The sequence below is a fragment of the Pteronotus mesoamericanus genome, unplaced genomic scaffold (assembly GCF_021234165.1).
Source record: "Pteronotus mesoamericanus isolate MK-2021 breed Mesoamerican mustached bat unplaced genomic scaffold, CSHL_Meso_final scaffold_118, whole genome shotgun sequence".
NCBI lineage: Eukaryota > Metazoa > Chordata > Mammalia > Chiroptera > Mormoopidae > Pteronotus > Pteronotus mesoamericanus.
Window position 1 is genome coordinate 5,958,919 of NW_026555301.1, and position 21,290 is coordinate 5,980,208.

The 21,290-nt window shown below is 44.7% G+C and overlaps 3 protein-coding genes across 3 annotated transcripts in view; 2 read left to right on the forward strand and 1 right to left on the reverse strand.

Moving 5' to 3' along the window:
• Nucleotides 1–10,928, forward strand: part of ZXDC (ZXD family zinc finger C) — a 59,358-nt gene extending 48,430 nt beyond the window's left edge. Inside the window, exons 12-14 of the mRNA XM_054587297.1 lie at nucleotides 7,421–7,558; nucleotides 8,398–8,661; nucleotides 10,595–10,928. The gene's annotated coding sequence lies outside the window, so the exon portion shown is untranslated. The remainder of the gene's footprint in view (nucleotides 1–7,420; nucleotides 7,559–8,397; nucleotides 8,662–10,594) is intronic.
• CFAP100 (cilia and flagella associated protein 100) overlaps nucleotides 1–21,290 on the reverse strand; it is a 49,982-nt gene that overhangs the window by 7,611 nt on the left and 21,081 nt on the right. The window contains 10 exon segments of the mRNA XM_054587300.1: nucleotides 7,398–7,549; nucleotides 7,653–7,701; nucleotides 13,257–13,383; nucleotides 13,459–13,491; nucleotides 13,829–14,016; nucleotides 14,483–14,563; nucleotides 14,824–14,987; nucleotides 15,069–15,136; nucleotides 17,009–17,201; nucleotides 17,439–17,539. Of these exon segments, the coding sequence (XP_054443275.1) occupies nucleotides 7,398–7,549; nucleotides 7,653–7,701; nucleotides 13,257–13,383; nucleotides 13,459–13,491; nucleotides 13,829–14,016; nucleotides 14,483–14,563; nucleotides 14,824–14,987; nucleotides 15,069–15,136; nucleotides 17,009–17,201; nucleotides 17,439–17,539 (1,156 nt within the window).
• KLF15 (KLF transcription factor 15) overlaps nucleotides 17,105–21,290 on the forward strand; it is an 81,130-nt gene continuing 76,944 nt past the window's right edge. Inside the window, exon 1 of the mRNA XM_054587301.1 lies at nucleotides 17,105–17,212. Within this exon, the coding sequence (XP_054443276.1) occupies nucleotides 17,169–17,212 (44 nt within the window). The 5' untranslated portion in view covers nucleotides 17,105–17,168. The remainder of the gene's footprint in view (nucleotides 17,213–21,290) is intronic.

Genomic DNA, 21,290 nt, shown 5'->3' on the forward strand with positions numbered 1-21,290 from the left:
GTTAAGACATTCCCAGATAAACAAAAGTGGAGGGAAATAAAAAATTTAGAAATTAAAAAAAAATGCAACCATACCAAAATTTATGGGGCACAGAAGTGGTGCTTAGGGGGAAATTTATAGCTATAAACACATTTTAAAAACCCAAGAAAGATCTGAAATCAGTCTAACTTTACAACTTAAATAACTTATTTAAACACATTCTAAACTTAAAGCTAGCAGAGGGAATAATAAGGATTGGAAGAAAAACAAAAGGAATAGGAAAACAATTGGTTCTTTAAAAAGATCAAAATTTTACCTTAGATAGACTGAGGAAAAACACAAAAATTACTAAAATCGGAAATGAAAGTGGACATTACTGATTCTACAGAAATGAAAAGGATAAGGGTACTATGAACAATTGTATACCCCCAAATTGGATAACTTAAATTGATAAATCACTAGAAACAAAATCTACAGTCTAAATAGTGTAGAAATAGAAAATCTGAATAGACCTATAATTAATGAGGAGATTGAATCAGTAACCTAAATCTAATTCCAGTCCTTCTTAAACACTTTCAAAGAGTTGAGAGAAGGGAACAACCTCCTGACTATGACACCAGAATAACTATAATGCCAAAGTCAAAGACACTACCAGAAAATAAACTACGAACTAATATGCCTTATGAACATGCATTCAAAAACTTCAACAAAATATTAGCATACAGAATTCAGTATATTAAGAGGATTATACAAGTACAACTAAGTGGGACTTACTCCTGGAATGCAAGGATCGTTCAAAATATGAAAACCAATAATTGTAGTATACCACATTAACAGAATGAAGGGAAAATACCACAAGATCATCCCAATTGATGCAGAAAGGACAAAATTTAATGTCATTTCATGAAAAAACACAACAAAATAGGAATAGGAGGAAACTACCTCCACATAATAAAAGCTGTATATGAGAAACCTACTGTAAACATACTCAGTAGTGAAAGACTGAGAGGCCACATTCAGCTTGGGTACAAGTAGGTCACCTGGATCAGGAACAGGTAAGGATGCTCACTTTTACCACTTCTATTCGATAGCACTGGAAGTCTATCCAGAGCAATTAGGTAAGGAGAAAAAAAAAGCATCTAAATTGGAAAAGAAGAAATAAAATTGTCTCTGCTTATCCAATATAATGATCTTACATATAGAAAACACTAAAGACTCCACAACAGCCCTAGCTGGTGTGGCTCAGTCAGTTGGGTGCTTCCCTGTGAACAGAAAGGTCGCAGGTTTGATTTCCCCTTCAGGGCATGTGCTTGAGTTTTGGGCCAGGTCCCCAGTCAGGGGTGTGCGAAGGGGTGACTGGTTGATGTTACTCTTGGACATCAATGTTTCCCTCTCTCCCCTGCTTCCCTCCTCTGGAAAATAATAAATGAAATCTTTAAAAAATGCTTTCATTAAAAAAAGACTCCACAACAAATCTGTTAGAATTAATTAACTCAGCAAAATAGCAGGATACAAGGATAACAGTTCATTTTTATACACAAATAATGAACAATCCTAAAAGGAAAACAAAAACCATTACATTTATAACATCAAAAAGAAGAAAATACTTCCCAGAAAAAAGAAAAAAAGATATAAAGGACTTCATCATTATGAAACCAGTATTACAAGAAATGTTAAAGGGGACTGTAAGAAGGGGGAAAAATAAAAATACAAATAAAAAATGGCAATAACGACATAATTATCAATACTTTAAAGGATTGTATGCTTTTATCAAATGACAGTGGCTGAATGGATAAGAAAACAAGATCATGTATTACATGCCTACAAGAGACCCACTTCAGATTGAAAAACTGAAAGGAAATGTATGGGAAAAGATATTTCATGCGAATGGAAATGGAAATGAAAATGGAATGGCAATACTTATGTTAGACAATATAGGCTTTAAAACATGGAAAAGAAGAAAAGTAGAATGGCAATACTTATATTAGAAAATACAGACTTTAAAACAAAGGCTATAACAAGAGACAAAGAAGGATCTAGCAATTCCACATCTGAGTATTTATCAAAAGAAACCCAAAACACTAGTTTGAAAAGAACCATGCATCCCTATGTTCATTGCAGCATATTTATAATAGCCAAGATACAGAAGCAACCTAAGTGCCCATGAGTAGATGAGTGGAATATTACTCAGCCATAGTAGGTGAAATTTTGCCATCTGCAACACCGTGGATGGACCTCTAGGGTATTATGCGAAGTGAAATAAGTCAGAAACATATACCATGTGATTTCATTTATATGTAGAATCTTAAAAAATAAGTGGACAAACAGATCAAAAACAAACTCATAGATACAGAGAATATTTTGATGATTGCCTGCTAGGTGGGAGGGGGTGGGGATTGGGTGAAAAAGGGAAAGGGATTAAGATGTACAAATTGCCAGTTACAAAAAGAGTCATGGGGATGTAAAGTACAGCATAAGGAATGTAGTCAATATTGTAATAACTATGTATGATGGCAGATGAATACTAGATTTATTGGGGTGGTCACTTTGTAAGTTATAAATATGACTTAATCACTATGTTGTACACCTGAACTGTAATTTAAAAATAAAAATATACAGGGTCTGGCACACAAAAAATGCCCCTTTTAATTATAAAATCTTTTATTACAAAATCATAAGCATATAATTCTGTAACAAAACAATATCACACCCCAACACACAGTATGACATTTTAGGTGAAATGTTCAAATTAAAACTATAAATTATTACACCCATATTATTACCCTACCAGCCACACTCAAGCAGGTGCTACTTCTCCTGGACCCTGTATATTATGTTTAGAAAAATTTAATGGGCATGGTATGGATAGACCACATTTTGTTTATCCACTCACCTACTGATGGACATGTGGATTGTTTTCAGTTCTTGGCTATTAGAAATAACTGCTGTGAACATTCCTGAGATTTTTTTTTTTTTTGGTACACTGTAACAGCCACCCTTTGTTCCATTGTTGGAATAGACTAATCATTTACTGTTGTACATATTATTTAAACAGAGACTTTATTTTTAAAGCAGTTTTTGGTTCAAAACAAAATTAAAAGCAGAAGATACAGAGATTTCCCAACTATCCTCTGCACCCCCCCCAACCTCTCCCACTATTAACATCCTGTATCAAAGAGGTGCACTCATGGCAATCGATAAACCTACACTGATACGTCATTATCACCCGAAGTCCATAGTGTACTTGAGGTTCGCTATTGGTGGTGTACGTTCTATGGGTTTTGAAAAATATGTAATAACATATATCCACAGTTACATATTATAGAGAATAGTTTCACTGCCCTAAAAATCCTGTCTGTCACCTATTCATATGTACTTTGCCATAACTCTTGACAACCACTGATCCTTATACTGTTTCCATAATTTATGCCTTTTGCAGGATAGTCCAATAGTTCAAATCAATATAGTATGTAGCCTTTTCAGATTGGTTTCTTTCACTTAGCAATATACATTTAAAGTTCCCCCATCATGTCTTTTCATGCCATGAGAATTCATTTCTTTTTTAGTGATGACTAATATTTTATCTGGATATACCACAGTTTATCTATTCCCCCATGGAAGGACATCTTGGTTGCTTCAAAATTTTGGCAAGTATGATTAAAGCTGCCATAAACATCCATGTGCAGGTCCTTTTTTTTTTTTTTCCCTTTTCTTTTGTTAAAGATGTTACCAGAGAGGGGAAGGATGAAAGAAAGTAGAGAAACACCAATATGTGGTTGTTGCCTCTTGCGCGCCCCCTACTGGGGACGTGGGATGCAAACCAGGCCTGTGCCCTAGACAAGGAAATCAATCAGCAACCCTTTGTTTCACAGGCCAGCACTCAATCCGCTAAGCCACACTAGCCAGGGCCATGTGCAGGTTTTTGAGTAGACATAAGTTTTCTATTCCTTTAGGTAAATACCAAGGAACACGATTACTGGATCATATGGTTAGAGTATGTTTCATTTTCTAAGAAACTGCCAAACTTTTCCAAAGTGACTGCCAGTTTGCATTTCCCCCAGTGATAAATAAGAATTCCTGTTGTTCCATATCCTTACCACCATGTGTTGGTGTCAGTTTTGGACTTTGGCCACTTTAGTATGTGTGTAGTAGTATTATCTCATTTTAATTTGCAGTTCCCTCATGACATCTGCTGTTGAACATCTCTTCCTTTGCTTATTTGCCATCCATATGTATGTGTTCTTTGATGAGGTGTCTGTTACGGTTTTTGGCCCTTTTTTCAATTGTATTGTTCATTTTCTTGTTGAATTTTAAGAGTTGTCTGTTTATTTTGGATAACACATATCTTTATCAGATATATGTTTTGCAAATATTTTTCTCCCAGCCTGTGGCTATTTTCTCATTTTCTTGTCACTGCTTTTTAAAGAGAAGAAGTTTTTAATCTTAATGAAGTCCAGCTTATCAATTCTTTCTTTAGTGAATTTTGCTTTGGAGCTATAGCTAAAAAGTCATCACCACACCTAAGGTCTAGATTTTCTTCTGTGCTGTCTTCTAGGAGTTTTATAGTTTTGCATTGTACATTTAGGTCTATGATCCATTTTGAGGGTGTTTTTTTTTAAAAGATTTTATTATTTTTAGAAAGAGAGGAAGGGAGGGAGAAAGAGAGAGAAACATCGATGCAAGGGGGAAACACTGATCAACTGCCTCTTCTATACGCCCCGACAGGGGATTGAACCTACAACCCAGGCATGTGCCCTGACTGAGAACTGAACCAGCGACCAATGACTTTGAGGGATGATGCCCAACCAACCAAGCCACACTGGTCAGGGCTTGAGTTAGTTTTGTGAAGGATTTAAAGTCTGTGTCTAGATTTTTTTTTTTTTTTATGTGGATGTCCAGTTGTTCCAGCAGTGTTTCTTAAAAAGGTTTTCATTATACAGGTTTTCCTTGTTATCTGAAAATAGAGCATTCCTGTGAAACCTTTTCACAGGAATGTAAGCTAAAATAACACAAAGCAAGGAGTATACTCCGCTTTCCTAAAGTTTGCGGTCTGCCACTTCTCTTTTATGAAACATCTATGTTAGTATAGTAACAGCTTTTTTCATAAAAGTGAAAATCTTCTTTAGGTTTCATTCAGAGAAAACCACAGGTAATAATGTAGGACTTTCATAAAAGCAAAGTGGTATAACTCGAACTTTTAGAAAGCGGGCATACCTGTATTACCTTTGCTCTTTTGTCAAAGCTCATTGACTATATTTGTGTGAGTCTTTTTCTGGGCTTCCGTTCTGTTGCACTGATCTATTTGTCTATTCTTTTTACCAATACTACACATCATGATTACTGTAACTTTATAATAAGCCTTCAGGTTGAGTAGTGTCAGTCCTCCAACTTTGTTCTTCTCCTTCAGTAAGTATAGTGTTGGTTGTTCTGGGTGTTCTGCCTCTCCATATAAACTTTAAAATCATTTTGTCAATATCTACAAAATAACTCGCTGGGATTTTGACTGGGATTGCATAGAATGTATAGATCAATTTGGAAAGAACTAATATCTTGACAATATTAAGTCTTCCTATCCATGAACATGGAATAGCTCTTTATATATTTAGTTCTTTGATAGCATTCATCAGGATTTTGTAGTTTGCCTCATATAGATCTCTTACCCATTTTTGTTAGATTTATACCTAATTCATTTTCTGGGGTGCTAATGTAAATGTCATTTTATTTTCAACTTCAAATCTCAGTTGTTCATTGCTGATATATAGGAAAGTGAATGATTTTGTATATTAACTTTGAATTCTGTAATCTTGCTGCAGTGGCTTAGTAGTTTTAGGAGGGGTTTTTGTTGTTGATTCTTTCAGATTTTCTATAGATAATCATGTCATCTGCAAACAAAGACAACTTTATTTCTTCCTTCCCAACCTGTATACCTTTTATTTCATTTACTTGTCTTATTGCATTAGCCAGGACACCCAGTATTATGTCAAAAGGGAATGTAAAGAAAGGACATCCTTTCCTTGTTTCTGATCATAGAAGGAAAGCTTTAAGTATGATGTTAACTGTAAGGTTTTTTGTAGATGTCCTTTATCATGCTCAGACAGTTCCCCTCTATTCCTAATTTATTGAGAATTTTTGTTCTCATATGCAGAAACAGCATTTTTAATAGATATAAAACTTCCTTAATAGATAGGCTTGTTCATATGGTTTATTTGTTGTATTTTTTGTTTGTTTGCTTTTTGTTTTTTTCCTGAGGAAGGGTAGTTGAGTTCATGGAAGTTAAATATATGTGGGCTGTGACTCCCCTGGAAACAAAGTGTTGGTGCTCTTAGTATGGCTCAGATGTTGAAGTGGCTCAGCTGGCTTAAGCCCAGTTACTGGACAACACTTCCTGGATTCTATGAGGTGTATATGTGCATGTGTCTGTCCTTTCACCAGGTTCTTGGAATCTGGTAGGCTGCCTGCCTCTCCCCAGCTCATCTGTTTTTGTGTGTCTCTGCTACCTCTCAGCTTTCTAGAAAACACAGTCTTGCCTGAAAGCTGGTGATTTCACATAACTGGAGATTCCCAGCAGGAGATTCCCCATGGCAGGACATGGGCCAACAAGATACGGATATTCAGGAACATATTTTCCCTGTGGGACATTGAAGCCTTGGGCTGGCTCCCACCTCAAGGCCTTTGCACTTACTTTCCCTCTGCCTGGCACCCTCTTCCCAGATAACCATTTGGCTTCCTATCACTCAAGAAGTGCCTGGCTCAAACGACATCTTCCCCTGGAAGCCTCCACTGCCCTCATCAGTCTGTGCCAGTCTCCACTTTAGCCCTCATATCATTCTTTTAATTTTCTTCCTAGGATGCGTCAGTATCTACAAATAAAATATGTGGGCCTGTGTGTTGTCTGCCCCCATGGAATGTCATCTCCATGAGTCAGGGCCTTACCTTATCCTTGGATGGCCTAGATCCAGGCTTGACCCAGAATAGGTGCTCAGTGTGTATTTGGGAGTGAATTCCTTGCTCCCAACAGACTTTACCTAGTGCCCCAGCCTGACCCTGCCCAGCCCACCTTCCTGGGCCTGGCATCAGCAGAATGTACCTGGGGTGAAAGGTCCTTCGGCTGTCCCCCCTCTAGAGTGGTGATGGACCAGTCTGGTGCAGCCCCATCCACATGACTTAATCCCAGAACACTCGTGGATCGCCATGACCCTCGGCTTCCCTGCCCAGTATGACACATCTCACCAGAGCCAGTCACAGCCTTCAAATGGAGCTTTCCAAAAAACAAGTCAGCGAAGGGCCAGGGCTATGGACAGGTAGGGTACGAGGGAGGTGCATACAGACAAGCTCCCAGTGGCTATGGGGGTCCCAAGATGACAGCCAGTGACAGAGCTCACCCCTCACTGGCCTGGGAAGCCCCACTTGAGACTTACATGCGGATCTGGGTGTTTTTCAGGGTGAAGCTCAGCTCCTCCAAGGTCTCCTCCATCTCCTGTGTGTTCTGGATCAGCGAGAGGTTCTGCTCCTCCAGCTTTGTGAAGACGTCCAGGAGCTGCTGGGGCTCCGTGAAGAACAGCTCCAGCTCCTGCAACAAGTGTGTGTGTGTGTGTGTGTGCGCGCGCGTGTGCGTGTGTGTGGGGGGGGGGGTGCTGGTTTCCTCAGGCCCTGCCAGGAGTGGGACCACTGACCTCCCCATCACTGTCTGGGTCCTCTTGCACCGGGAGGGCAGAGCAGGACCTGTGGAGAAATGTGGGTTCAGGGCACCAGGGCCCAACCTATGATATTGTGCCCCACCCCAGTGGTGTAGACTCCTGACATTTACACAGCATCTCTCCACGCACAATCCCCTTGTCCTCCTTGTCGACTGCACAAGCTGCCCAGGTGGTGGCATCAGTTCCCTCTTGGTCCCTCAACTGTCACACAGCAACCAGGGGGACTATAGTTTTAAAATTCAGTTAACTCATCTCACTCCAGTTAGATAAAACTTGGCCTCCATCAAGGACCTGTGGGAGCTGTGCTGCCCTCCCAACCCTTGCCTCCCCCATTGCCCAAGGTCATTCTGCTCCTGCCCTGCAAGCTCCCTTCCTGTCTCTTCAGGAGCCAACCTTGCCTCAGGGCCTTAGCACCTGCAGCTCCCACTGTGGGAGCTGCTCCTCTCTATTTACCATCCTTTTTTTAAAAGCCACTTTCAGGGCCTTTTCTGCCCATCTCCCTTATCTAGATTTGGCCTTGATGGCCCTCATAACTGTCCTGTGACAGAGCCGCCTTCAGCTGACCCTGAGCACCCCACAGAGGCGGAGACCATCGGGGTCAGCCCACAGGAGTGCAGGAAAGGCTGTGTGGGCTGGGAGCACTCAGTGTGGGGCCCTGGAAGGCTTTCCAATCTCACCCGACACCTAGACCTGCTTTTATCACCCTTCTCACCTGCTCCAGCCTTGGCCCCCACCAAGGATTTGCAGGTTCTGCTGGCTGAAGAATGGCCAGAGAAACCTGGGCTGAGGACTGAGACACCAGGCCCTGACCTGCTTACAGTGGAAAGGTGAAAAACGCAAGGCCCTGTGGGAGAGTTACTAAGCACTCACTGGGCCTGTGCCTCATTGTGTACACATCAATGCCCATTTGGCAAATGAGGAACATGAAGCTCAGAGATCTAGTCACCTGCCCAAGGTCACCTGCAGGACATTTCTGGCCCATAAGGTACGTTTTTAAGAATCCGGATACAATGTAGGCAACCTCTACTGGCATGTTAAAAATTCCTTACTTTTAGAGTTGTATAAAATGCTAGAAAAAAAAAAAAAATCTGGAAACAGCCTGAGGTGTGGGCCAGACTTGTATCCACTCAACCTCTTGGCTAAACACCTTGTGCAGTCACACCCTGCCCAGCTGTAGTCAGAGGCCTGGCCACATGGCTAATACATGGATAGGCCCAGATGCAAATCAGGACAGAGTAATCCCAGACCTCTATTCTCAGGGACTGCCCCAATACAGGACCTTACAGTGGTAGCTTTGGGGCTGAGGGGCAACCTAGTCAGAGGAAACATACATATCTAACCTCTTGGAGCTTCCATTCAACACTGAACTGTAAATAACAGCCCCCACCAGCAGGGGTTACAGGGATCAGAGTAAACCAGGGCATGCACCTGGCCCACCAATGGTGGCTACTCTTCTCCATAAGGCATGACCATGATTCATAAAGATGAATGTGAGCTTGCAAATTGGTAGCACTTGGGTCACCTTCCCGCTGGAGAAGTATCAGTTTGGGATATGGGAGGTTGAGTGTAGGAAATAGCTAAGGGGAGGACAACCATGAGGGGGGGTGACCAGGCTACTGTAGAGAAGGAGGGACAGAGGACAGCATATAAATGGATGAGCAGAAGATACCCCAAGAAGCAGAGTGAAGGAGAGGTCCTTGAGCCCCATTCTCCCTATCCCCACTACCACCACCTTCATCCAAACTGATAAACCATGAAGCTTCCACAAGAAAGCATAGGAGGCTATTTTAGTGATTGTGGGGTTGGCAAAGATTTCTTAAGTAGGACACAACATGCACCAATTATAAAAGCAGAGATTGGTAAACTGGACTCAAAAGATAACATTAATAAGGCAAGAGAGACTAGATGAAGATACTTATAGTAGACTTACTACATAAAGGACTGGCATGCAGAATATACAAAGTAATAATAGAAAACTAGAAGAGAGGCCAGAAATCCAATAAAAATGTACAAAAATTGAACACTTTTCACAAAGAATATCTGAATGGCTATCATGATTCTCATCATAAAAATATTCAAACCCCTGTATTATATATCACCTGATATATAATACCTGACCCCTGTATTAACTCTTTGATTTTCTGTGTTCTGATATTTTGATATCTGAGACCATGTTGACTGAAGGATGAACACCCTGGAATGTGCTTTTCAAATACAAAGCAACCAATCCAGTGCCCATATCCTGGGCTCTCACACTGGAGGCATTATATCCCTGCCTCATTACCAGGGCCAGGTACCAGAAAACCAGGGACAGTCAGTATGCCTGAGAGCCCTGAATTTATTCAAAGCAGCCAGTTTAAACTTGCTTACCCTGCCTCACCCATTCCTGCCTGCTGAAACCACAATAAAGGCTACTATTTGCAGTTTGCTCCCTTTGCCTCCTGACCACCCTGGTGCTTCCCCAGGTGGCTCCCAGGGCTTGGCATGCGCCACCTCTGGGAACTGTTGAGTAACAAACTATCTTTACAGTGGTAATCACCTCCTGATCTGTTGGCCTTACGGAACTTCAAATTTCCTCTCAATACACTCTATTTTAAAACAACCCTGCCAGAATACGTAGAATGAGAAGGACTGACAATACAACAATTTGATGAGGAAGTGGGGAAGCTGAAATTCACGCGTGCAAGCAGAAGCTACTAAAGCTAAGCACATGTCCACCCTATGAACCAACAATTCCACCCGTATTTCCACAGAAGTATTGCTCATGTATAGAATAGTCCTCGGATGGAAGAGTGCAAGAATGTTTATAGTAGCTTTAATCAAAGCAGTCGAGGATTGATGATAACCCAGTTGGCCACCAGTGGAAGAGTAGACCAAGACAGAAGGGCCTTTTTTTTTTTGTCCCCTACCCCCCACAGTGAGATACAAACCAGCAGGAGTGAAGAGCACCCTGTGACTGCACAAAGCTAGGTGAGTGTGGAATCAAAAGAGCCACACCCAGAGAGCAGCGGTGTTCCACGTGCATCAAGTTCAAGAACGGAAAGTGACCCAGAGTGATGGACATCAAAACTGGTTAATTTCTGGTGTGGGTTCTCACCAGGAGAGTGCACCAGGGAGTTACCAGCAGTGGGATTGTTTTCTATCTGGATCTGGGTATGGTCACATGGGTAAAAAGCCAAATGTTCACTTAAGATTTGTTCATTTTGTGATGTCAATAACACTTCAATATAAAAGGAAAAGTAAAGACCGAAATCTGATCATGTCACTGCTTTGCAGAAACTTTATGGTGTCTGCAGGCCCTGGACCCAAAGGTGGACTATGGAGCCCAGGGTTCCAATTCTATCTGGCAGCTCTGTGCCTCAGTTTCCTCACCTTTCATGTGGGTGGCTCTCCAGAAGGTACTAGAGTTTGGAACAGCTGAGCTGTAGAAACAAGGGGACAGGGGCACCTTGCGGGGGGGTGGTGTGAGGATGGGGTAGTGTGAGGATGTGTAAGGGCTGGTTGGGGAGGGAGGAGGTTGGGAGTGGGGCAGGAGGAGATCTATCCTGTGATCACTGGTCACTGCTGGAGAGCACAGCAGGAAGAAGTCCAGGAGGTTTCTGAGAGGCGCTTGGCAGTCCTAGAGGTGGGAGCTGGAGGAACTACATACAAGACAGAGTCACTGGAACTGGAACTTCCCCAGGAGGAGGCCTGGCCTTCAACTGGAACCTCCTGGATAACTGATGAAGCCGTCAGACATGAGCATGATTCTGCTTGGTTAGCAGACCCAGCTTTGAGCCCCCGTGATGATTTTATGTGTCAGTTTGGCTAGGTCAAACATTATTCTAGATGTATCTGTGGAGGTGTTTTTTAGAAGAGATAATTTTTATAACCTTTAAATTGTCTCGATACATTTGCTATATTTTTATCAATATGAACAATGTTTTATATTTTGTGTTTTTAAAAATTTAATCTTCATTTTTTTCCCATTACCCTTTAGTCCCCTTATACTCCCCTCCCCCCAGTAGTCACCATACTGTTGTCCATGCCCATGGGTCGTTTTTCCCTTTTGCTCAATTCCTCCATCTCCTCATCCCTCCCGCCCCCAGCTGTCATCCTGCTCTCCATCATTGAATCAGTAGATTGAGTAAAGCAGCTAATGCCCTATGATATAGGTGAGCCTCACCCAGTCAGTTGAAGGCTTCAATAGAAGAAGACTGACCTCCAAAAAAAAAGAATTCTGCCACCCCAATGCCTTTGGACCCAAGCGATAGCAGCAGCTCTGCTTCCTTAGGTTTGTAGCCTGCTGGCCTGCCTGCAGAGTGTGGACTTGCCAGCTCCTCAATTGTATCAGCCAATTAAATTCTCTTTTCCCTGGCTCCAGGCATACGGGTCACTTGTTCAGGCTCCCCACATGGCTCTCCAGGCCCTCATCTCTCTGACCCAAAGTGGCCCAGAATCCATGGGAGAGGTGAGCATCCTGGCAGTGGCCCTGGCACTGTGAAGGTAAATGCCGGTCAGGCATTTGATGCTGTGGCCAGTGCCCCACACCGCAGTCACATCTTGTGAACTTTATTTTAGCCAGCATCAAGATACCAGGGACAAGACAGGCCACCAGGGAAGCTTGAACCCCGCCTAAAAAGGACTGCCTTTGAACCTACCTTGGCAATATCGCTAATGGAGAAATAGATGTGCAAGTCAGCTCCCTTGTGAAAGGAAGGGTGGGCATAAGAAAATCATTTTTGCTTGTATTTAGGTTGAATAAGGACATGCCAGTACTTTCTTGACCTACGTATGGTTCAATGTACTATCTGTTCAAAATTGGCAGAAAGGACATGCAGGAACTAATAAAACTCATTGCAGCACTGCCTGTGGCCTCCTGGGCCAACAGCCTGGAAGGAGGTACACAGGGACTGAGGGTTTAAGACTTTTCAGCTTTTACACCTTCTATAGAGTTATGATTTTTGTGAATGTTTCAGTGAGAGAGGAGTGACTGGGTGACCCAACAACTAAACATAGGCCCATCCTGTGAATCAGGTGGGGTGGGTGGAGTTCAGCTCTGGCCTTGGAGGTGAAGGAGTGGAGGGACAGATTTGCACTGACCCATGGACCTGTTTGGGGTTACCATCTGTCCATCATCGTGCCTTTTAGAAGATTTGAAAGTAACTGTCACACTTAAATCTGGGTGATTTTATAAAGCCTAGTCTTCTGGCTTCTCTTGATCAGCTCTGGAGCTCTGTCCCTTAAGCCAGCACGCCCAGGTCACAGAGGGCCAGCAGGGGGCAAGTGCCATCCTGTTCATTCTGCCCACCTGGCTGCCCTCATCTGTTCACACTTGACTAGTCTACTAGCACCTGAGTGGGCCACCCCAGGCTCTAGTTTACTGAATCAAGCAGAAGCAAACCTTTCTTGAGAAAACCTCTTGATTTCCCGGCTTAAATCAGACTATACTTTTATACCCTCTGGTTTGGAAAGAGCCCCTCCTCACATTCTCTCCTTCAGGGAGTCTGGGCCCATCCAGGGTACCCCTGGCCTATAACCATTGGGGAGCACCCCCCATCAGGCCTCAGCCACCTTTGCAGCTCCCCCAAGTCCACTTACCCTTTGGGGTCCAGCCCACCACTCATACTGGGCTGACTGTCCTGCTGGAGGCTGATGGTGCTGGACAGGATCTGCCTTGCCTGCACCACCTGCAGCACTTTCCGGGGCTTCCTTGCACCCTGCCCTTCTGGAGGAAACAGGAATAGTTTCTATGTGCCCCCAACCCAGTATGCGGGCCCTCCAGCCTGGGGCAGCCACATACCTCTGGAGCCTGTCTTGCCCTTGATCCCTGGTCCTACAGGAAGCAAGGGAGGAGTCCCAGATGGCCTTGGCTAGAATCAGGCTAGCAGGAACACTGCTTGGGGGCACAAGGTTCCCTGGGATCCCTCAGTAGCAGAAGGAGGAAGGTGCATAGGAAGAAAGCCCCTTAGGTTTGAGTTGAGATCCAGCCCTACTTCCCCAAGCAAGTGCTTGGGTTGAGCCACCAGTAGGTAAGGGGAGGCTGCTGCTCCAACTGGAGCTCTGTAGAGTATGGAGAGAGCCAAGTCCGTGGCCCGTACACCTCCAAGGCCTCTGTTGGCTGGACATAGGGTGTAAGTAGACCCAGGGCCTGGTATTCTCTTTACTGTTACCTTTGTCCCCTTGTGTGGAGAACAGAGTGTTCTCTTTGGAGGTCTCAGCGACCTCAACCTCCTCAGCCTGTTTGAGAGCCAAGTGCTTCTTCTCTTGTTCTTCCAACCACTCCTTGGGTGACAGTTTATACAGGAAATCCTTGTAGACCTTGTAATGTTGCAGAGTGTCTTCAAATTTGGAGATTTCACTAAACCAGGGAAGGGAACAGGTGAGGTCAGGCTCTGCCTACTGGGAAGCTCCCCCAAAGGAGCTTTTTTTTTTTTTTTTTTTGCTTCCTGGTCAAGAAAGGCAGGCACAGAAACAGTGTTGTGCCAGGGAGAGGACATCCACCCTGCAGGCCAATGTGGGTTATACCTCCCAGAGCGACAGTCCTCAGAGACTCTGCCTGCCCTCTCAGGGTGGAACCTGAGGGCCTCAGAGCCATGTGGGCCCTGTGTCCTGGTGGTGTGGAAAGTCACTGAACCTCTCCTGGCCTCAGTCACCTCATCTGTAAGATGGATAGCAGCCTGCAGGGCTTCAAATTCCTGACATGTTTAGAGTTCAGTGTTAAAATGATGAGGTTTGCATTGCAGAGGGCTCTCTTTGGTTAGAGGAGAAGTGATGGAGGAAAATGTGGGCAGGCCAGCCCAAGCCCAGTTTGCCTCTGACCTCACCTTTTGATGTTCATGATCTGGGTGGTCAGATCTCGGATTTCAGTGATCTTCTCCATCTTTACTTTGGTTTCCTTCTCTGCTCTGGAGGATGGGATTGGGGCAGAGAGGCAATCTCAGACTGTTAAAGAGGGGTATCCACACTGCCCTCAGGCAGGGCTGGAGGTGAGGGTGCTACCAGGGGGTTGGGTTGGGGTCAGGGTTGAGGAGGGGTCAGAGGGCAGGGATGGGGTGGAGACAGGGGCTGGGGCTGGGTCCTGGCAAAGTTAGGTTGGTGTGCACAAGACTAGGGGACTCTGGAGGGATGGTGCATGGCCAGCCAGCCCCTCTGGCCACAGGCTCACACTCTCAGGGCCTGCACCGAACTGCGGTCATTCTCCCTGAGGAACTCATCGAACAGGGCTGAATCCTTCTCCAGGGACTTCTCAGCCTGCTCCAGCTCTGCCTCCTCCTTAGTTGCCAGCATCTCCAGCCGCTGGATCTCACTCCGCTTCATATCCAGGGCATACTGAGGGCCACCAGAGCAAGAATCATGTTCCTCAATGCGACAGCCCACCCGGGTCCCCTTCAGAGGAGGAGATGGTCCTACCTGGATGAGGAACATTTGTCGTTTCTGGTTGATGTACTTGTTGATGTTATCAGATTCCCCTTTCTTTTCTGCAATAAGAGAAGGGAGGCATCTGGGGGATGGGGCGGGTAGTGGAAGAGAGACCCAGGTTCTTGGCTGAAGGATGGGTACACAGACAGAAGTGGAGAGCCAGTCAGCTGCTACTGGTGCAGTGCTGTGCTGCAAGGTCCAGGTTATTACGGGGACTGTGGGACAGCAAGCCCTTTCTCCAGCAAAAGGAGAGAAGGCTCTGCTGATATATCTCCATGCCTAGAGACAGGTCCAGGTAGGAGAGCCTCTCTTGCACTCCTCTCACCTGGAATGAGACTCTGAACACCCTGCCCAGGAAGTCTCACCCAGCTGGACTTCATAGCAAATGGTCTATTGCCCAGGACCTGAGAGAGAAAAATGGGGCACCATGATCTCTACTTGGTGTACCCTAAGTCCCCAAGGGCCCAATTTGAGCAGCAGCTAAGTCTACACTGCCAAAGTTTAAGCTAGGCAAGAGGATGTTAAGGTGGGCATCTGGATGGCCTTCCAGAACATAAGCACAGAGGCAGCACAGTGGGACCAAGGATGTGGGAGCCTCTTTCCTGGCCTTTCTGCAAATGAAGACCTAGATACTCCCCAGCTTTGGAGGCCTCAGAGACTGTGGAAATGACTGCAGAACTATGTGACTCTCTGTCTTGCCTCTCAAATCTTCTCTTTTCCAGAAGAAGCTGGTGCAGCAGTCCTATATTAAGTCTAGATGCCTGGCAGTGAGTCCACTAGGCCACTGTCTCCCTGGTCTACCCTGGGGGAAGTCTCTGGCCTCAAGGAAACCCAGCTTTTCACTGGAAACCAAAGCTGTAACATTGATGAGTCTTGTGTCTAAACTTGCTGGGTCCAACCTTCCCTATTAAAGTGTCATCTACCTCTTCTAGGTCTTAGGAATGGAGGATAGAGGCAGAAAGGAAACACATGTTGTGCTGCTTCCCCCATGCAGAGCTTGGCACACAACTGTCAACGCAAGGTCAAGGCTTCTTATTAAAAAGAACAAGCCACAGGCATCAGGGTGGAGGCTGGGAATCTCCTTATGTTTATATTCACATTCAGTACACTTGTAGTCACTGGGGGTTCCAGGATTCTCTGATCCCAAGCTACTTCTTTCTAGTTTAGTGACATACTTTATCATCTGGGTTGGTAGAATATTAATGCATTTTCATTACTTAACATTTCCTACTGGGCCAGAAAAATAGCAGTACGAGTGCACACACACAGCTCTTTCTCATTACATGCAATGCCTGGCAGCACTGAATCCCACAACCACGATATGGTTAATATCATCAGCCAGGAGAGGAAACTGCCCTACTGTGCAAAGAAGTTAGTTAACTTGCCCAACATGATGCAGCCATTAAAAGCTGAAGCTGAGATCTGATCCCAGGCAATCTAGTTCTACATTGACTCTCTTTATCTCTGCGTTAAGTGCATATACATGTATCCTGGCCTGAGGACATATTTTTTATTTTTATTTTTTATTTATTTTTAAATAGAGGAAGGCAGAGAAAAAGAGCTGGAGAAAAACATCAAATGTGAGAGAAACATCGATTGGCTGCTTCCCGTATCACCCTGACTGGAATCGATCCTGCAACCCAGGTATGTGCTCTGACTGGGAATAGAACCCAATAATCTTTTCGTGTATGGAACGATGCTCTAACTAACTGAGGCACCTGGCCAGGGTAAGATACAGCCTGCGTTCACTGTGAATAGTCAACACTCAGAATGCAAGGAATACTGGGATTGCAAGGCTTTAGGCTTGACTCCACCTGGAGTTGATCCCTGGAATTCTTTCCCACTGCACTGAAGCCCCACCTCTCAAAGCGCTTTTAAAACACCGCCCTCTCACGGGACTCAAATCCAACTTTGGCAGGTTGAAGCAGCACCTTTGGTCACAGAAAGCTTCCAGGCGGTGTGGTCGTGGAAGAAACGCAGCTGCTCGGCCTCAGCACGCACCTCCTGGTCCTCGATCTCGTCCTCCAGCTGCAGTTCGCGCCGCAAGCTGTTGTGCTTGGCCGACTCTTTGGACGAGTAGGTCATCTTCTCATGCACCCTCAGCGTTGTCTTCTGCTGCTGCTCCTGTGGCACAGGTCAGGCGGGGGTCCCCCAAGGCCAGCCCACCACACTCCACCCCGGCCCTATCCAATCCCCTCCCCTCTACGTTGCCAGGTTCTAGGGTTGCGCTGGGACTTGAGGTGGTGTGCACTTAGCCTGGGCAGGCTTCGGGATGCGAAGGAGGAAAGTGCTCTTTGGAAATCTGGCTGCTGCTTGTGAAGGAAAAAAAAGCTGGGGCAGATCTTGGTCCTGGGTACTCACTGAGCGAGACTTACTCCTCTCCTGATTTCTGAGCAGGAAGAAATCTTCGTCCCCAGACACGTGGAAAGGATTAGCTGAACAGTCAGGAGCAATCACAGACTCTGTGGAAGGATATACCTCATTGGAGAGACAAGCCAGATTTTTCAAGCTGCGGTCTGTGCCCCTGGGGTCCTGGGGCCCTCCTAGCCCAGCACAGCATTGTGTGAAAGCATGCGCAACTGGTAAATGTTCTCTTGGGTCTAGCTGTGCCTAAAGTCCACCCCTGGACCTTCCAACTCCATAAACTGACCTGTGTCGTTTAACCTATTTGGAGTTGGGTGTTTGCCCCAGACTTCTAAAAGAGACTGTGAACACGGCCCATCCAGTGTCTCAGACATCTGCTAAGTCTCAGGCCCTCTGTCTCCTCCTATTTAAAGGCTCTGCGGAGTGTGTGGATAGGTGGAGGTGGACAAAAAGGGACAGGAAGAGATTTTGCTTTGGGTGATGAGCACACAATGCAGTATGCAGATGATGTTTTGTTAACCAATGTCATTCTAGTAACTTCAATAAAAAAAAAAATAAAGCCTCATGAACCCTTGCTCTGTAGAGGAATGAAGGGAGAGCTTGCTGACTCCAGAGGTGAGGGGCTTTCCTGAAAGTGGGAAGTAGGCACTTTATGTGAATATGCCTTGTTTTTGCAGGAGTCTCTACCAGCCTCCCAAGGAAAAGACTGAGCTTGGGGATGGGTGAGGGCAATATGCCTGAGGCCTGGGGAGGCAGCGCAAGAATTTGGGAGGTGGGGACTACCCAGGACCCCAATTTTGCTACCTCCCACCCCTAGGGCTTGGAGAGAGATTCCCACAGCTCAGGTGTCAGAGAAGACTGAAGCCAAAAAGCACCAATTAAGGGCTTAAAAATATGGTTGCTTTCCCCCCCTATCCTTGATTTAAAAGACACAAGGTTCATTGGAAACAAAATAAAGCAAAACAAAGAATTATTGAAAGTGAGAGAATGTGATTTAAAAAAAAGTCTTTGCTTTGAATCATTTGCTGGTAACATTTTTGGGGATATTTTCTTCTAGTACTTTTCAACACACCTTTTAATTAATTCCATATATTCCTTAAAAAGATACTTTACCATCAGCAGTTCCTTCTGAAATGACTAATCCTTTGTGGACCTTGTACGCAAACATTAAGGGCTGCAGCGACACACTATGTCATCAGGGTGCATTCACCATGATGTGGATAGCAGTCCATAGTACTTGGACATCCTGAGGACACTGCCAGCTACTACTGACTGGTTTTTGGGAACTGATTTTCCAAAGGGAGACTAGAGGCCAAGGGCTGTGGGCAGTTTCCAGGCTTCAGAGACTTGCTGACCTGCCTTCCAGAGGTCTGTCTCATGAGCAGAAAGAGGGCACTGTTAAAGGGATTCAAAGTTATGATGACCTCAAAATACCTGTGCACAAGATACTTATTATTTACCAAGATAAAAGGAGCTTTACAGTGGAGAAGGCTGGCAGACTCTGTGTCACTCAAGCAACCAAAGTGGACATTGGAGAGAGAAAAGTTGTCACTATCTCCAAGGGGAACCCAGTGCATCACTCAGACATTCCTGCCTGGGATGCTTCATCTGTAGTTCATCCTGAGGAGGGGTTGGAGAAGCCCAAAGTAATAGGCATTCTACAGTATCTTTGTGCTATTCTTTCACCTTTTCTGTAAGATTTAAACCCTGTCAAAACACAAGTTTAAAAAATTGAGTTATGCTCAGAATGAGAAGAATGAAGATTATCTCTTCCTTGGCCCAGCAGCTGGGAGGAAGTTGGAAGGAAGGGCCTCCAGGCAGTTCTTGATGTGGCTGGTGAGGAGGGAGCAGAGCCTTTACTGTGGCAGAAGATGGCCTACAACAGGAAGGGGCACAGGAGCAGAGTGTTGGCTGGAGGCCGATCAGGGACCTCTGAACAGGAGGCACAGAAATGGGACAGAGACTCATGAAAGACAGGGTGGGATGGGGGGAATTATGGAGGACAGGAGACCATTATAGGAGCTTGTGCAGATTTGGCTTGAAGTGTGGTTCCTGTTCCATGTCTATTCGTGACTTTCTTTTGTACACTGACTGATTCTGACAGACTCCAAGAGAGACTTCCAAAGGGCCTGTCAGCCTGAGGAGTCTAGGAAGGTAGATGGAGATGGTGAACCATGCACTTGACTTCCCCCCACAGTAGGCCCCTCTGAACCCCCAGAAATGCCATAACAAATTTAGAAATGGTAGACAGCTTTGGACAACAAGAAGGTGACACTGGGGAGCAAAAGCTAATAGGGAGCTTAGAGGAATGGAAGGCAAATAGGGTGGGGTTAAGTAGGAGGAAGTGCAGTCCAATACAGCCCCAGGAGGAGGGCATGGAGGGTAGAATGGCTCTTGGCAGCAGAAAGGGGTAAGAGGGGCCTGAACGGAATTGCCACAGCCATTCTCTTCCTCAGCCTGCACCCCAATCTCAATCTCTCTCTCCCCTCCCCAGCCCCATTCCTGGCCAGGAACCCAAGGCAGAGGCATTTGCCCTAAATTCAGGACAGTAAAGACTGATCTTGGGTCATAGTCGGGGGGCAACTAAGAGTCTTTGTATTCCCAAATTCAGTAGCAGCACATATGGGCTGCGCCTCCCAGTCTCCATCAGAGAGACTATTATGATAGTTAACAAGCACTGAGCATTACCCTTGGCCAGAATGAGGATGTTACCTGACTTAACTTTCATAACAACCTATGAGATGGTAATTATTGTTACCCGTAATGAGGAAACTGAGGCACAGAAAGGTAAGAAGCTCACCCAGAGCTATGTAGCTATATACTATATGGAGACTGCCTCTGAAAACAGAGTTTGCATTTGCAGTTAAATGAATAGGGGAATGTTTAGTATTAAGGTGAAGACAATCAGTGTATTATTGTGAAGATAAACTCTCAACCAAGAATGGCAATCATTTGAAGCAAGTCCTCTCAGAAGTGCAAAGTTAGTTTAACATTTATAAACCAATCAATGTAGGATACCCCATAACAGGAAGAAAGAGAAAATTATATGATAATTTCAATAGAGGCAGGACAAGTATTTCATAAAATTAAAAACTTATTTTGAATAAAAGTCTTAGAAAACTAGGAGTAGAGACCTCCTCAGTCTGATATAGGGAAGTGGAGTGGCCCCCAGATGCGTCTGTATCTGAATTCCTGAGCCTGTGACTATGTTCCCTTATATGGTAAAGGGAACTTTGCAGATGTGATTAAGGACCTGGAGATGGGGAGATGATCTAGGATTATCCAGATGACATGCTCAATATAAACACAAGGGTCCTTATAAGATGGAGGCAGGAGGGTCAGAAGCAAGAGGAGGAGGTGTGGCAAGAGAAACAGAGGTTGAAGTGATGTCATGGAGATTGGAAGATGCTACCTACACTGCTGGCTTTGGAGATGTAGAAAGGGGCCACAAGCTAAGGAGTGCAGACAGCTGGAAAAGGCAAGAAAAGGGATTCTCCCTCAGAATCTCCAGTAGAAACGCAGCCCTGGGACATACTGTTAACCCTGTAAGATTCCTTTCCGACTTCTGACCTTCAAAGTTGTTAGATAATATATTTGTGTTGTTTTAAGCTATTGAATTTGTGGTAATTTGTTACAGCAGCAATAGGAAATAAATATAGGTATGTATAAGAAAGCCCTCGGTGAAATATTGAGTGTCCCCACCACCCCAAGATCAGGAATAAGGCATGGATGCCTATCTTTGCATTTCTTTCTACTCAATGTTGCAGCAAGGTTAGAACAAACAATAAAAGGTATAGGATTGGAAAGGAAGGGAAAATCATGTAATTCAAAGTGACATAATTGTATAGC